General features: G+C 40.9%; 1 protein-coding gene across 1 annotated transcript in view; it reads right to left on the bottom strand.

The window, feature by feature from the left end:
- PRKAR2B (protein kinase cAMP-dependent type II regulatory subunit beta) overlaps positions 1-10,035 on the bottom strand; it is a 114,730-nt gene extending 104,695 nt beyond the window's left edge. Inside the window, exon 1 of the mRNA XM_005550477.4 lies at positions 9,517-10,035. Within this exon, the coding sequence (XP_005550534.1) occupies positions 9,517-9,832 (316 nt within the window). The 5' untranslated portion in view covers positions 9,833-10,035. The remainder of the gene's footprint in view (positions 1-9,516) is intronic.
- Positions 10,036-13,425: the final 3,390 nt, after the last annotated feature.

Raw genomic sequence — 13,425 nt, 5'->3', positions numbered from 1 at the left:
GGCAAAGCACAACACGAAAGACTTAGAGAGATAGGGTATATTCCTGCACATTCTTGCCTGCTTATACTGACCCTTGACATCTGCAAAGCTGACTGATGGAGGCCACATTCATCCTACCATATTGATACTATTAACATCAAGGAGGGAAACTTGCAAAGATTTTTGGTAGGGTGAAATGTAAACTAAACCTTTGGGAAAAGAGTGAGATTTGGCAGAAAGATATGGAGAGGGGAGTGGGAATTCAGGACCAAGAGAATGACTTAAGACAAGAATACTTGGCTATATCAATTTAGAATCAAGTCATGTGACGCTATATACTGTGGTTTTTGTTTTTTTATTTTTTTGTTTTTTGAGATGGGAATCTCACTCTGTCAAGCAGTGGCACGATCTCAGCTCACTGCAAGCTCTGCCCTCCGGGTTCACACCATTCTCCTGCCTCAGCCTCCCGAGTAGCTGGGACTACAGGCACTCGCCACCATGCTCAGCTAATTTTTGTGTGTGTATTTTTAGTAGAGATGGGGTTTCACCAAGTTAGCCAGGATGGTCTTGATCTCCTGACCTCATGATCTGCCCGCCTTGGCCTCCCAAAGTGCTGGGATTACAGGCGTGAGCCACCACAGCTGGCCTACTGTGTTTTATTTACTACTTAATGGATATTTACAAAAGAATTGCCTTTCTTTCATGTATTTTTACACTTATTTAACAGGTAATCCAAGTACATGCTAAACATTTTTCCAAAAGTTACAAAAAAGCAAATAGTGAACGGTCTCTCTCCTAACCAAGTAACTTAAAATATTCTACAAAATTGCATTTCTTTTCAACTATTTTAAACTTTAGACTTTCTTCTAATTCTCACCATTATTTCCATGATTCACTGATTCCTAACCAGAAAACTATAATATGATTCTCTTTGTCCCATCCACAAATATTGCACCAAAAACATTACTACTCTACAATTGGAATTCAAGGTAACAGGTTTTAAAAGAAAAAGCCTGGATTTTCCCCTTCAGGTAATGTAGTTTTATTTCCTTTTTATAACATAGAGTTTTCCTCTGTACTCTGCCAAATCTTGTTGAGTCAACTAACTTATGGAGTGACTGACTGTCTTTTAAAAAAGACACACACACACACACACACACACACACACACACACACACACACTCTGCAGGCCCTTTATAATCTAGAAGCTTGAATCAGGGAACCAAAATTGATCATGGCAACTTTATACATTACTAGAGCATCAATTTAAGTGGTATTGTTTAGAGCTGTAGTCTCCAAAATGGGGTTCATGTATGCCAAGACAGTGTATAAGGCTACATGTTGGGATGTAGGAGAAAATTACAACTTGCTTAGAATTGCTTTTTACTTTGTCCTTTCAAAATTTATATTGCAGGAAGCTTTACCATACATATAAGTCAATATATTGCCACATGTATAAAATTTATCAACATATATTGGGGGTGTACACTCAAATATATTTTGCTAATAAGGGTATATAATAAAACAAATTTAGAGAATTACGCAGCTCAGTACATGAGGTGATTATTTTTAAAATAAATAAATGTAAGGCTGGGTGTGGTGGCTCATGCCTATAATCCCAGTAGTTTGGGAGGCTGAAGCAGGTGGATCACCTGAGGCCAGGAGTTCCAGACCAGCCTTGCCAACATGGAAAAATCTCGTCTCTACCAAAAATACAAAAATTAGGCAGACATGGTGGCGCGCACCTGTAATCCCAGCTACACAGGAAGCTGAGGCAGGAGAATCACTTGAATCCAGAGGCAGAGGTTGCAGTGAGCCAAGATGGCGCCACTGCACTCCAGCCTGGGCAACAGAGCATGACTCTCTCAAACACAAAATAAAATAAACAAATGTACTGAGTTTCTAAAGTACACGAAATGCTAATTTGAGTTGAATAGACGGAGAAAGCAAATTGTAAAAGGGAGAGATCAATGATGCAGGGCTAGCCTGCAAACTTTTAGATGGAAAAGTAGGTAGCTAATTTTTTGATACGTGGTTATTTTCAACCACATTACTGCTAAAACAGTTACTGAAATGAAGTGTATAAACTGTGGCTGAAGAGGAGGACCCTGAAGTCAGATTATCAGGTTCAAACCTTGATTTCACCAACTACTCTGGGGAAGACTAAATCACGTATTTGTAAAGCATCTGTTCAGACGACAATGTGTAAAGCACTGTTCTGCATCTGATACATCAGTAGTCAAAAATGTTAATAACTAGTATTAAATAAAAAGGACACTATTTATTTATTTATTTATTTATTTATTTATTTATTTTGAGACAGAGTATACCTCTGTAGCCCAGGCTGGAGTGCAGTCGCGCAATCTAGGCTCACTGCAACCTCCGCCTCCTGGATTCAAGGGATTCTCCTGCCTCAGCCGCACGAATAGCTGGGATTAAGGTGCCTGCCACCACGCCTGGCTAGTTTTTGTATTTTTAGTAGAGATGGGGTATCACCATGTTGGCCAGGCTGGTCTCAAACTCCTGACCTTGGGTGATCCGCCCGACTTGGCCTCCCAGAGTGCTGGGAATTATAGGCGTGAGCCACCGTGCCCAGCCCAAAAGGACACCATTTTAAAAACATTAGTTTTCTACAATAATTAGAATGAAACAACCGAATCATATTTGAATTCAACATGACCTTTGAAAAAGATGTTTTTTGGGTCTAACTGAAATATATTAGAACAAATGGAACAAATGGCTTTTTTCCTTCTTTTTTCACCCCCCAAATTTCCCTCAATATCACTCCCATGGACTATTTTGTCTTGGAACAGCTAATGTAAATTAAACAATGTCATCCTTAGTCAAACGGATACAGAAATAACTGTATATAGTATATCTTCTTGGCTTCACTTTTATGTGGAACATGTGTTTACATTTTGACCTTTTGTCTTTTATTTTTTTTTTAATTAAGAAACATTTTAAACAGCAGCAACTGGAAAGACTTTTTTTTCAGTTTCCAAACATATTAAGCTACACATGGCAGAGCCTATTGCTGAAACATTTATAAATGTTACACCAACTGTTTATAGTTCTGATTTTCTTATTTGATTGTTTTGTTGTCATGTAAGCCATGACCTGAAAATTTTAGCTCAAATTCTTTCCATAAAATAATTACATAATGAAACAGTCTGAGTCATTTTGAATTTGTAAAGCACAAAATTCGCTCCCAAAAAATAGTGATAAGCATCATAGTGAGGTTTTTATAGGATTTTGTGACTGTCCCAACCACAACTAGATGACATAGGTAAGACTGGAAGGACAAGAACAGGATCAAGAACACAGTGACAATCCATTCTACTCAGAAAAATCACTGCATTCTTGTTCCTTTTCCATTGTCTCTTATTAAGCAAGTGATATGAAAATACAGTCTAATATTAGATTTCACTTCATTGAAAAAGAATCAAAGAACAAAAAAACCTGGAAATTCTGAAGACAAAAGTACTTTTCTTTAGCCCAGCCTTTTAAACCTTATCTATCAACTTGATGGAAGACAGAAACAATTCATATGATGTGAGTTAATATAAATAGCGCACAAAACATTGGCAACAGTTCTATGAACAAAATCAAATTTGTAAGGCCAAAACCTACCAAATTTGGATAAGGAACTTCTCTGTATCTTACCTGCCCCGCCTATTAACAAAATTGATCACATATACTATCTATGAGGCCATCTCTGACAAAAGGATGGTGTCTTAAGTCTAGGCAGAGCGTGGTGGCTCACGCCTCTAATTCCAACATTTTTGGAGGCTGAGGCAGAAGGACTGCTTGAAGCCAGGAGTTCAAGACCAGCCTGAGCAAGAAAGCAAGACCCATCTCTACCAAAAAACAAACAAAAACAGAAAAAATGAAGTCTAAAGAGAGTAAATGTAAGACTAATCACTTCTTTTTTCTTAAAATAAGAAAAAAGTTGGCTCTCAATAAATATTTGTACAGTGAATGAATAAATGCAATATCCTACCTTCCAACTTTCACACATTCCTTCTAATAGGCCATCCCAGATCTCAGCACTTTCTGTGATTCTCCACACTTCTAAGGCAGACCCTGCAGTTAGTCACTTCAGTCTTCTTCACTGAATCTCTCACCTTACAACATTCCATCAATCCCCAACCTCCACTGTAGGGCTTTACTACTACTACTCCTGACAAACGATTTTCTTAATGGGTCAAAAATAAACACCAAATTGATGGATTTATAGGTCCCCTGCTTGTATTTGCACAACAGAAAAAGAAATACAATTGTTTTTCAACATAGCTGTTAACAAAATCTTGACAGCTGGAAATTTACTGGAATCCATGGAATGAGATTTTGCAACAATAAAATAACCATTCAATATTCACTCCTGTTCTGCCCAGACACAGCACATCAATTTATGTGCAACCATTAAAAAAAAAAGCTGGTAACTGTCTTATCTAAAATAATAGCTAAATGGTTTGGTTTTTGATAGGTAGAAAAATTAAAGTACTAATGCTTCAATTTCTGTTTAGGTGTTTCCATCGTATGTCCTCAGACAAAGTATAAGTTACTCAAGCAAGCCTTCATAACTGGTTTTACTTCTCTCTTGCTCTCTCCCTCCCCCTTTGCGTCCTGACTTTATCATCTTTCTCCCTTTACCACCCTTCTTCCAAAGCCCAAAGCAATAGATGGGTAAGAGAAGAAAGGACACTATTTCAAGTTTTTTGGTTTCCCAATTTCAACCCCTAAAGCAATCCACTTATTATTACTAGTAAAATGAATGTTAACTTCTGCTTTGAAAATCACAATCACCATCTCTAACTGAAAATAATTTTTATTATCTTTTCTGACACTATTGTTTTATGCTCATAACTAAAATAATGGCTTCAATATTTTAGCCATTGTCTTGAATGATGTAATCCATTTCAGGAGGATTTAAAACCACCATGTAAATCTCTAATAGCCAAAAACTATAAAGTCTCATTAATTACAAAATCCTGGGGCTCTTAGCTACAAATTACGAGTTGAAAGGATATGGATTTTATTACTGTGTAACATTAAATCCTAAGTAAAACTGCCGCATAAGCTCATTCCCTACTTCATCTCGCCAAGAAGTGCAATACTGGATTCATTTCCATAAAACACAATGAAATTGCTATTCTGCAAAAAAAAAAAAAAAAAAAAGTATATTACTCTGTAAGATTTTATATCAATGATATAAACTTTACAATATTTTGCTTGACCTTAAGGATGTTTTGTAAATTCTCCAAATTCCCTTTGAATTGTAAAAACCAAAAGGTAGGTAAGATTCCAATAAGACTGGACATAGGACAGAGTCAAGAGAATTAAGCCATAGTTATTACATGGTAAATTTCAATTTATTACCTTTGATATGCTTGTCTTATGGGGTATGATTCTCTATTTTTGGTATGTGTATCTACTTCGAACTCTAGATCTTTTTCTTCTATAATATAGAAAATCAGCTCTTTATTTTCTATCACAGCAGTTATTTTTTCTCCTCGGCTGACTGCTCTGCATGTGCCCATGTGTAGTTAATTTGTTTCTGACCACTTGTCCATTTATCAGAGTAATCTGAATGGTATTAACTTTATTTTTAGTTTCAGCAATTCCACTGAAGAAATCATTGGGCAACACAAGATCTCTTGATGATGCCTATATAAAATCATGAATTACCACTGATTTTAGTCCAAACTAGTACTGATGCAATGCTATAGCCTACTGTAAACCCTTCTAAGAAATTCAAGGCCTTGGGACGTTACCCTTTCAGACATGACGTGTCAAACTGTATTTGCTTTCTCTAGGACGGGAAAGAGGGAGACAGAGTAGACGTCAAGAAGTTTCCATTATGGCTTCTTTCTGGCCTTTGAGAGTTCTCCTAGAAAGGGTCACCATAAGCCACTATCATTCTAACACCTAAAGCTTGCTCTTTTGACCAAAATTGCTAGCAAATGGAAAGTAACAATTAGAACTGATGAGACTGGAAGAGAATAGGAGAGGGAAAGGAAAGCTATTAGAAGAGGAAGGGATCCTTTGGAAAGGTAGGAAAGAAGACCACCTTCACCTATCTGACTGTTTGCTCTAGCACCACGTACGGCCATACCACCTGACCCTCAAAAATCACTGACCCCTGGCCAGACAACATTTTTCCAGCTAACTGCAGGTGCCTGGCTTATTTGATTAAACCACCACATTATGAGATCAAGGTCATATGCTTGATCCCTACGTTTGTCAATGGGCACAGTTTCATGGTCAATAACTTGCCTTTTAACTCCAACCTCATAAATACCATCACTTACATTAAAGACATTCACAAGAGAGGATATGAACCAATGATGCAAATCCATCACCATCACTGAAAAAATAACCAAGAAAACCTGACTTGTGAGTCAGCCCACAGAACAAATTCCATTTAAGAACTCCCTGATGATCCTGGGCTTCAAGGTTAGACACATAAGGGTAAGAAATCAGGCTTCACTACTTACTTGTTCTATGTGCGACCCTGGACAAGTTAATTTTTCGGAGCTTTTAACAATCAAACACATTAAGGGTCCCAAATAGAGCTTGACATATAAGGGTTACTCAGGTCATGCTAGCCCAGCCCCATCTGGAGATATAATCTGGCAGTCAAGAGCACAGGGATGAAGCCAGGTCCATTCCTGTGTCCCAATCCTGATTTTGCAGCTCACGTGAAACACTGGGCAAGTGATGGCCTTATCGTTCTCATAAAGCTGAGATAAAAAAATTAAAGCATTTAGACAGCACACAGCAATTGTCAACTAATGGCAATTATGTTTTAACTCTTAAGATAATATTATCACTATCTGTTAATGTTTTCCAAAGTACAGTCATGGAACTACTGATATCATAACGACCTGGGTGGGATGTCTACTGAGGGGGAAAAAAAGGATACCATGTCCCATCTCAACCTATTCAAAAATGGTAGAGGGTAATGGTCATTTCTGAATCAAACTTCCTTGAGATGCCTATGAAAATTTCAGAATTATTGACCCAGCAGGTCTTGTGCTGTGTCATAGTAAATTAAGACTTGTTTTCCAATCCTTATTCTTTACTATGCCGGAATTGCCCCGTATCTGGGGTTCTTTTCTAATGAGGGACATTTCTGGACATAGATGTCAAACCGATAGGCTCATACTTTTTAGGCTCACTCCTGTTTTTTTCCCCAGTGGTACTATTTTGACTTTTTTTTTTTCTTCTGATCAGGGGTCAGCAAGCTTTGGCCTTGATATGCGGCTAATTTTCGACAATCCCAACCCTCACAACGCGTATGTGTTTAAAAAAAAAAAAAAAAAGTAATCAAGACCACATGTTGCCCAAAGCCTAAAACGTTTACTATCTGGCCCTTTACAAGAAAAGCTTGCCAACCACTTTGTAGCCTATAATTAAATGTTTTTCAACTGCAGGTCTCAACACAATTTAAAATAGGGAGAAATAATCAATTCAAATAGTAAATATCAAAAAGCACTGCATCTGACAGAAGGTAGTACCTGTACTATTGCCAAAGTTTCAATCAGACACATGTATGTGCCTCCTGGATAATGATCAAATTGTATTTGGTTGCAGTCTAAAAGTTTTAAAGGCCTTGAAGGTGAGGCTGGGGAGTAAATAGTGCAATTGTTTACAAGTTTAACTTGTTTAACTCACATTGAGCAATTTTTACAGCAAAGGTGCCTTGGAGAATATAAAGTCATATAAAGCCCTGCTGTTTTGAAGTTAACGGCTTGTTTCTTCACTACAAAATGAAAATGGAATCTCTTCTGTGCACAATATATTGTTATAAGGAGAAAATGGAATCATCAATGCAAAGTACTTCAACAAATGCATTATACAAACAAAAGATTTTGATTATATTAACAACATATTATACAGAATACATATAAGGTCTTTACCAAGCCCCTGAGTTCCTAGTTTTCTCCAACCTGGGAAAAGAGTCCTTTTTTCCCCCTTTGTGTGTGTGCATGAACATGTGTGCATGCGTCAGGAGCATAAAAGAAGTATTAGATATCTCTGCCCTTTCTATCATCCGTTACTGGCTGCTGCTTCTTACCTATTTAAAACATGCATTCTTCTCTCTTTCTCTTGTTTCTAGAAGGAAAAGCGTTTGATTTGATTCTTGTGCAAAAAGAACTACTAAGACTATGATTATCCTCTTGAGGAAACATTTAAAAGTCCAAAATTAAAATTGTAAGTAACAAGCTTCACTTTTATCTTCATAAAGCACTAATTTCCAGGCTTTCTGGGATTGTTTTGGACAAACTAAAAATACATTAATTTTATAATCCATTTCAACATGTAATCGTGCAAAGAAAAGAAACATCTTCCTAGGAGCATACACAAGGAAATGAAATGACACTTCTAAATGTTTTCATTTTATGAAATACACTGCGGACACACAAACCACAAGCAGTGTAAATAAATAAAAGCTGGTGCAATGCTGCATGCATGTTTGCCTTATATCACAAAGAGAAAACACTTGCACATTGCACTCCATGGTATTTTAGCTTGGGTTGCCATAAAAATGGGATTTGGGTATGTTGTGTAATACAGGGGGCTGTAAATGAGGGTGTGTGTCTGGGTGTGTTAGGGAAAGAGGGTTGTAAGCAGAAGGGGTGGGACTTGCCAGGAGCAGCTATTTGAGAAAATTCCGTTTTCTTTCCCATTCATTCTTCTAGCTCAGTCTATTCTAGCTCAGTCTGGCACAGTCCTTACAATTACTCACTGGCTTTTCATTCTAAAGACAACCAACAAGCTTTCAGAACTTCCTACAGTGTTTTTCTCATACACTTAAAAAAAATAAAACAGCAAATCATTCAATATGTCTTTTATACAAAAAGCAAACCATTAACCCGTTTCCTCATTCCAAAGACCCCCGTGGGTTTCAGACTAAATAGAATCCTTTGTTACGTGTCCAAAAATAACACAACACGGCATTGGTAAATTGGAAAATAACAGATAACTCTTATTTCCAAGAATGTCAGAGCTATTGGCCATAAATTTTGTTCTGCCCCAGTGAGTCCAATTTCATGCTTCTTTTAGTGAATCTACCATCCTAACAACAGTAAAGACAATCATATTAAACATCGTTCGCCTTTTCTCTTTTGACATTCGTTTAATAAATACAAAGGCTGAAAGAAGACGCCAAGTGGGCCAGTTTCTTTATGCACAATGGTATCCTCCAAGCGAAATACCTCCAATCACAGCGAAAGTTGTCTTTCTAGCAGATGCCCACCCCAACCAGCCCAGGCAGAGGGGGCAGACGGGCAGAGGGAAGCGTAACCTCCCAGCTCTCCCACCTCCAGAGGAAGGGAAGAGGGTATGACAGAGAGCGGAGTAGGAAGGTGGGCGAGTGGGAGAGACAGAAATGGATGCTGAGGGGGTGGGCGAGATGGGAAGGTAGGGAAAGGTGGAGAATGCGGGGAGAGGTGGGCGCGCAAAGCGGCAAGATCCGAGAGCCGTGGCAGCAAGGGGATCCCGGGGCGCGAGGGCGGGGGGTCTGGTCCTCACCATTGAACGCCCCTGCGTCTGCGGGCGCCGCCTCCTCCTCCTCTCCGTCCTCGGAGTCGGAGTGCATGGGTTCCTCGGCGAAGTTGACCCCCTTGCTGGGGGTGCCACCCCCGACAGCGGCGGCAGAGGCGCCCGCGTCCCCCCAGGTCCTGCCCTCATGGCCGAAGCGCGCGGTGCCTTTGCGCTCGTTCTCCTGCTGTAGGCGCGTGAAGTGCTGCAGCGCGAACTCCAGCAGGTCCGCGGGCTGGTGCCTCAGCACCTCCACGGTGAAGCCCTGCAGCAGCTCCGTCAGTCCCGCCGGGATCTCGATGCTCATCCTGACTCTGGGGCGGCAGGCGCCTGGGCGCCGCCCTCGCCCCCTCCCCGGCACGGCCTAGGGCCCCGCGGCTGCCGAGCGAGCGCCGACGGCGCTGGCGGCGCTACCGGCTGCGAGCGCGGCGCACTGGGCCCCGGCGGCCCGGCTGGCCCGGCCCGCGGCTCCTGGCGCGCGTCTGCTCCGTGTGGCGGCGGCGGCTGAGCGAGCGCGGCCCCGGGAGGGCTGGCAGCATCTCCTGCTCCTCCCGCTCCCGCCGCGGCCGCGCCTCTCCCTCGCCCGGGCGCCCCGCCCCCGCCCCGCCGCGGTGCGCGGGAGGGGGCGCAGGAGAGCGCGCCCACGTGACCCTCGGAAACCATGGCAACCTCCGCCGGCTGGCGCCGCTCACCAGCCGCTCAGAGCACGGCAGGGTGGAATTCGTTGGCGGGCTGCGCGCCCGGGCTGGGTGAGGCGGAGGGAGGCCCAGCGAGGCCGTCTTGGTGTCCACCTGTCCGCGCGTCCAGGAGCGGGCTGGCCACTCGCCCAGCTTCCCACGCGTCATTCGCCATGGTGAACCCCCGCAGAGGTGGTGCCAAGCGATTTGTCCTGAAACTTCAGCCTCCACCTTAGTAGTGGCATTTTATTTTCCTTCTGGAATCTACTTGCATGATAAGTGTTGTTAATGTCCTTTGTTTAAAGTCTTATGGTGGTACTGTTTCTCTTTTGGACAAAGAAATGCTACCCCATCTTTGTGACGTCTTTCTTTTTCTTCCACCACGTTTTATCTAGCCTTTCCCCATCCATCCTGTTTATTATGTCTTATCTTACTGATGCTATTCCGTTGTGCACTCCACGCATTTACTATTTGTTGAGACAAAGGCGCCATTTATTGTGAGGCACCTATCAAAGTTAGTTGATCTCCTTCAAATAGGATAGTGCAAGATGAGGCGCTTATTATTTTGAAACTTTTCTTTATGCTTTGAGTGATTTTGACTTGTATCTCCAAAAATGGAAATACTTCAGTATAAAGAAAAATAGAATTACGAATGTGTGCTTTTAAAGTAGATGGCTTTGACTTTGATATGAGGCTTACTTTGCAAATGTTTACAATTTTGAAGTAGAGAAAATTGTCTTTTGTCAATTAAATGCTATTTAAATACGCATACTTCATTTTCTACAATTACCATATCATTGTAAATAAAATAGTTCAAGAGCAAGCTCACTTGGTTATTCTGATTTATCTTCCCACCCACGGAAGAGTAAACACATGACTGGGGAAACTCCAAGACTAGAAATCAGAGATGTAACAAACTAGTCCCTTTTGTAAAAATGGATCTTGATGTTAACCCTTTGTTAATGATGCATCCTGTATTCACTCTATGAGCCAATGTATTTCTCTGTTTTCATTTCTTAAGAACTTTATGGTAATAATGCTACGTTGTTTTTAAATATACAGTAGTTAAGTGCTTCTGATTGTGTCAAGCATTTTAAGAATTAAACTTTTGGCCAGGCGCGGTGGCTCACGCCTGTAATCCCAACACTTTGGGAGGCCGAGGCGGGTGGATCACCTGAGGTCAGGAGTTTGAGACCAGCCTGGCCAAATTGGTGAAACCCCATCTCTACTAAAAATATAAAAATTAGCCGGGCGTAGTGGCAGGCGCCTGTAATCCCAGCAACTTGGGAGGCTGAAGCAGGAGAATCGCTTGAACCCAGGAGGCGGAGGTTGCAGTGAACCGAGATCGTGCCATTGCACTCCAGGCTGGGGGACAAGAGTGAGACTTCGTCTCAAAAAAAAAAAAAAAAAAGAGAATTAAACTTTTATAAAATATGGTGAGAGCCTCACACGTCACTTGTTGGAGCACAGTGTTAGTACTACTATTTACCGTGTAAGCATTATTATTTTTATGGATCTGATAGTCTAAGTTGCATGTGTATCACCTGTCTAAATATGTGATAATATTTGTATTAATTATGATTAACACTGCTCACATGTGCAGAAAATGCAAAACACAATAGCTTAAAATAGAATTTTATTTCTCTGGAATCTAAATGTGGGCAGTTCAGGGTCGGTATGGTGCTCCATGATCATCAGGGACCCAGGCTCCCTCAGCTCATTGCTCTGTGATCCTGTTTGTGGTCCAAAATGGCTGCTCCAGGGCCAGTCGTATTTTAGCTAACAGGAAAGTGAAAAAGAGAAGTGGAAGCTCCCCTCCTTTCCCTGAATCACATACCCTTTAAGGACACTTCGAGGAAGTTAAACACAATTCCTCTTCCATCCTCTTGGCTAGAACTTAGTCAACATGGCCACTTCTGTGGTGTGGCAGATTACATTTTCCAAAGATGACTACAACAATATCTGCTAGAGTGTGGCGTGGCCACTACCCACTAATGAATTGAAGTCTTATTTCCCCTCCCCCTTGAAAGTGCCTGTGATTTCTCTGACTAATAGAGCATTATTGAAGTCAATTCAGCATGACGGAAGAAGCCAGCCCTGTGCTGGATGCCCTGGCTGAAGTCTTATTCCACAGAATTGGTGAGCAGAATAAAAAGGTTGTGGTAGGCCCCTAGGTTTTGAGATAATCTGTTACACAGCGATAGCAACTGAAACACATGGCTATTAGGAAAGTTTGGAAATGTAATCTTTATTTTGAGCAGTCATGTGCCAAGTAAACATTTGGGGATTAAAAAGAACCAAGTCTGATTGGGCACAGTGGCTCACTCCTGTAATCCCAACACTTTGGGGGGCCAAAGAGGGTGGATTGCTTGAGCCCAGGAGTTCGAGACCAGCCTGGGCAACATAAGGAGACTCCATCTCTACAAAAAAAATACAAAAATTGGCCAGGCTTGGTGGTACACATGTGGTCCTAACTGTTCGGGAGGCTGAGGTGGGATGAGCGCCTGAGCCCAGGGAGCTCAAGGCTGCAGTGAGCTGTGGTCATGCCACTGCACTCCAGCCTGAGTAATAGAATAAGACCTTGTCTCAAAAAAAAAAAAAAAAAAAAAAAGTCTGGAGATAATTATCAATCTCTCTGCCATGATGTCTAACACCTTTTCCCCAGGAATGACAAAATAAAAAAAGCACTACTTTTCCAAACATTAATAAGAGCCATATCTTGTTAATGCCATTTTGTGTTTCCAAATTATTTCTTTTTGTAGATTTATTATATGAAGCATGGTAGACAGCTGTCTGTCATCAACCACAACGCCAAGGTTGTGTGGTTCTCATTTCTTTAAGAATACAGAAATGATTCAATCATGAAATGCCTAATTGGATTAGATGACCCATATAGTTTCTTTCATCCTGAGAGATTTACAATAGTATAACACTAAAAGAAGACTTATTGGACTTGGAACATCCTTGCAAACAGCTCTCTGGTAATTTTCATTTGCATCAGTTCTTAAATAAATAACCATGACCTGAAAAAGTAAAGCTTGGTCCTGATATTCCCATTACATTAGCATTGTTCTCAGAACAAATGTTCACTTCTCAAATCATATTCTGGCTTTTATTCACTACCACATAACCTTTTTGGTAATATTGTATGATTTCTTTTGCTTTCATTTTCAGAACATTTCATTTTGAGCCTTTTGAACAGTGGCTTATGGGAATTATCTAT

The sequence above is a fragment of the Macaca fascicularis genome, chromosome 3, assembly GCF_037993035.2.
Source record: "Macaca fascicularis isolate 582-1 chromosome 3, T2T-MFA8v1.1".
Taxonomy (NCBI): Eukaryota; Metazoa; Chordata; class Mammalia; order Primates; family Cercopithecidae; genus Macaca; species Macaca fascicularis.
The sequence above is the reverse complement of the archived record's forward strand: the minus strand, read 5'-3'. Positions and strand labels throughout refer to the sequence as shown.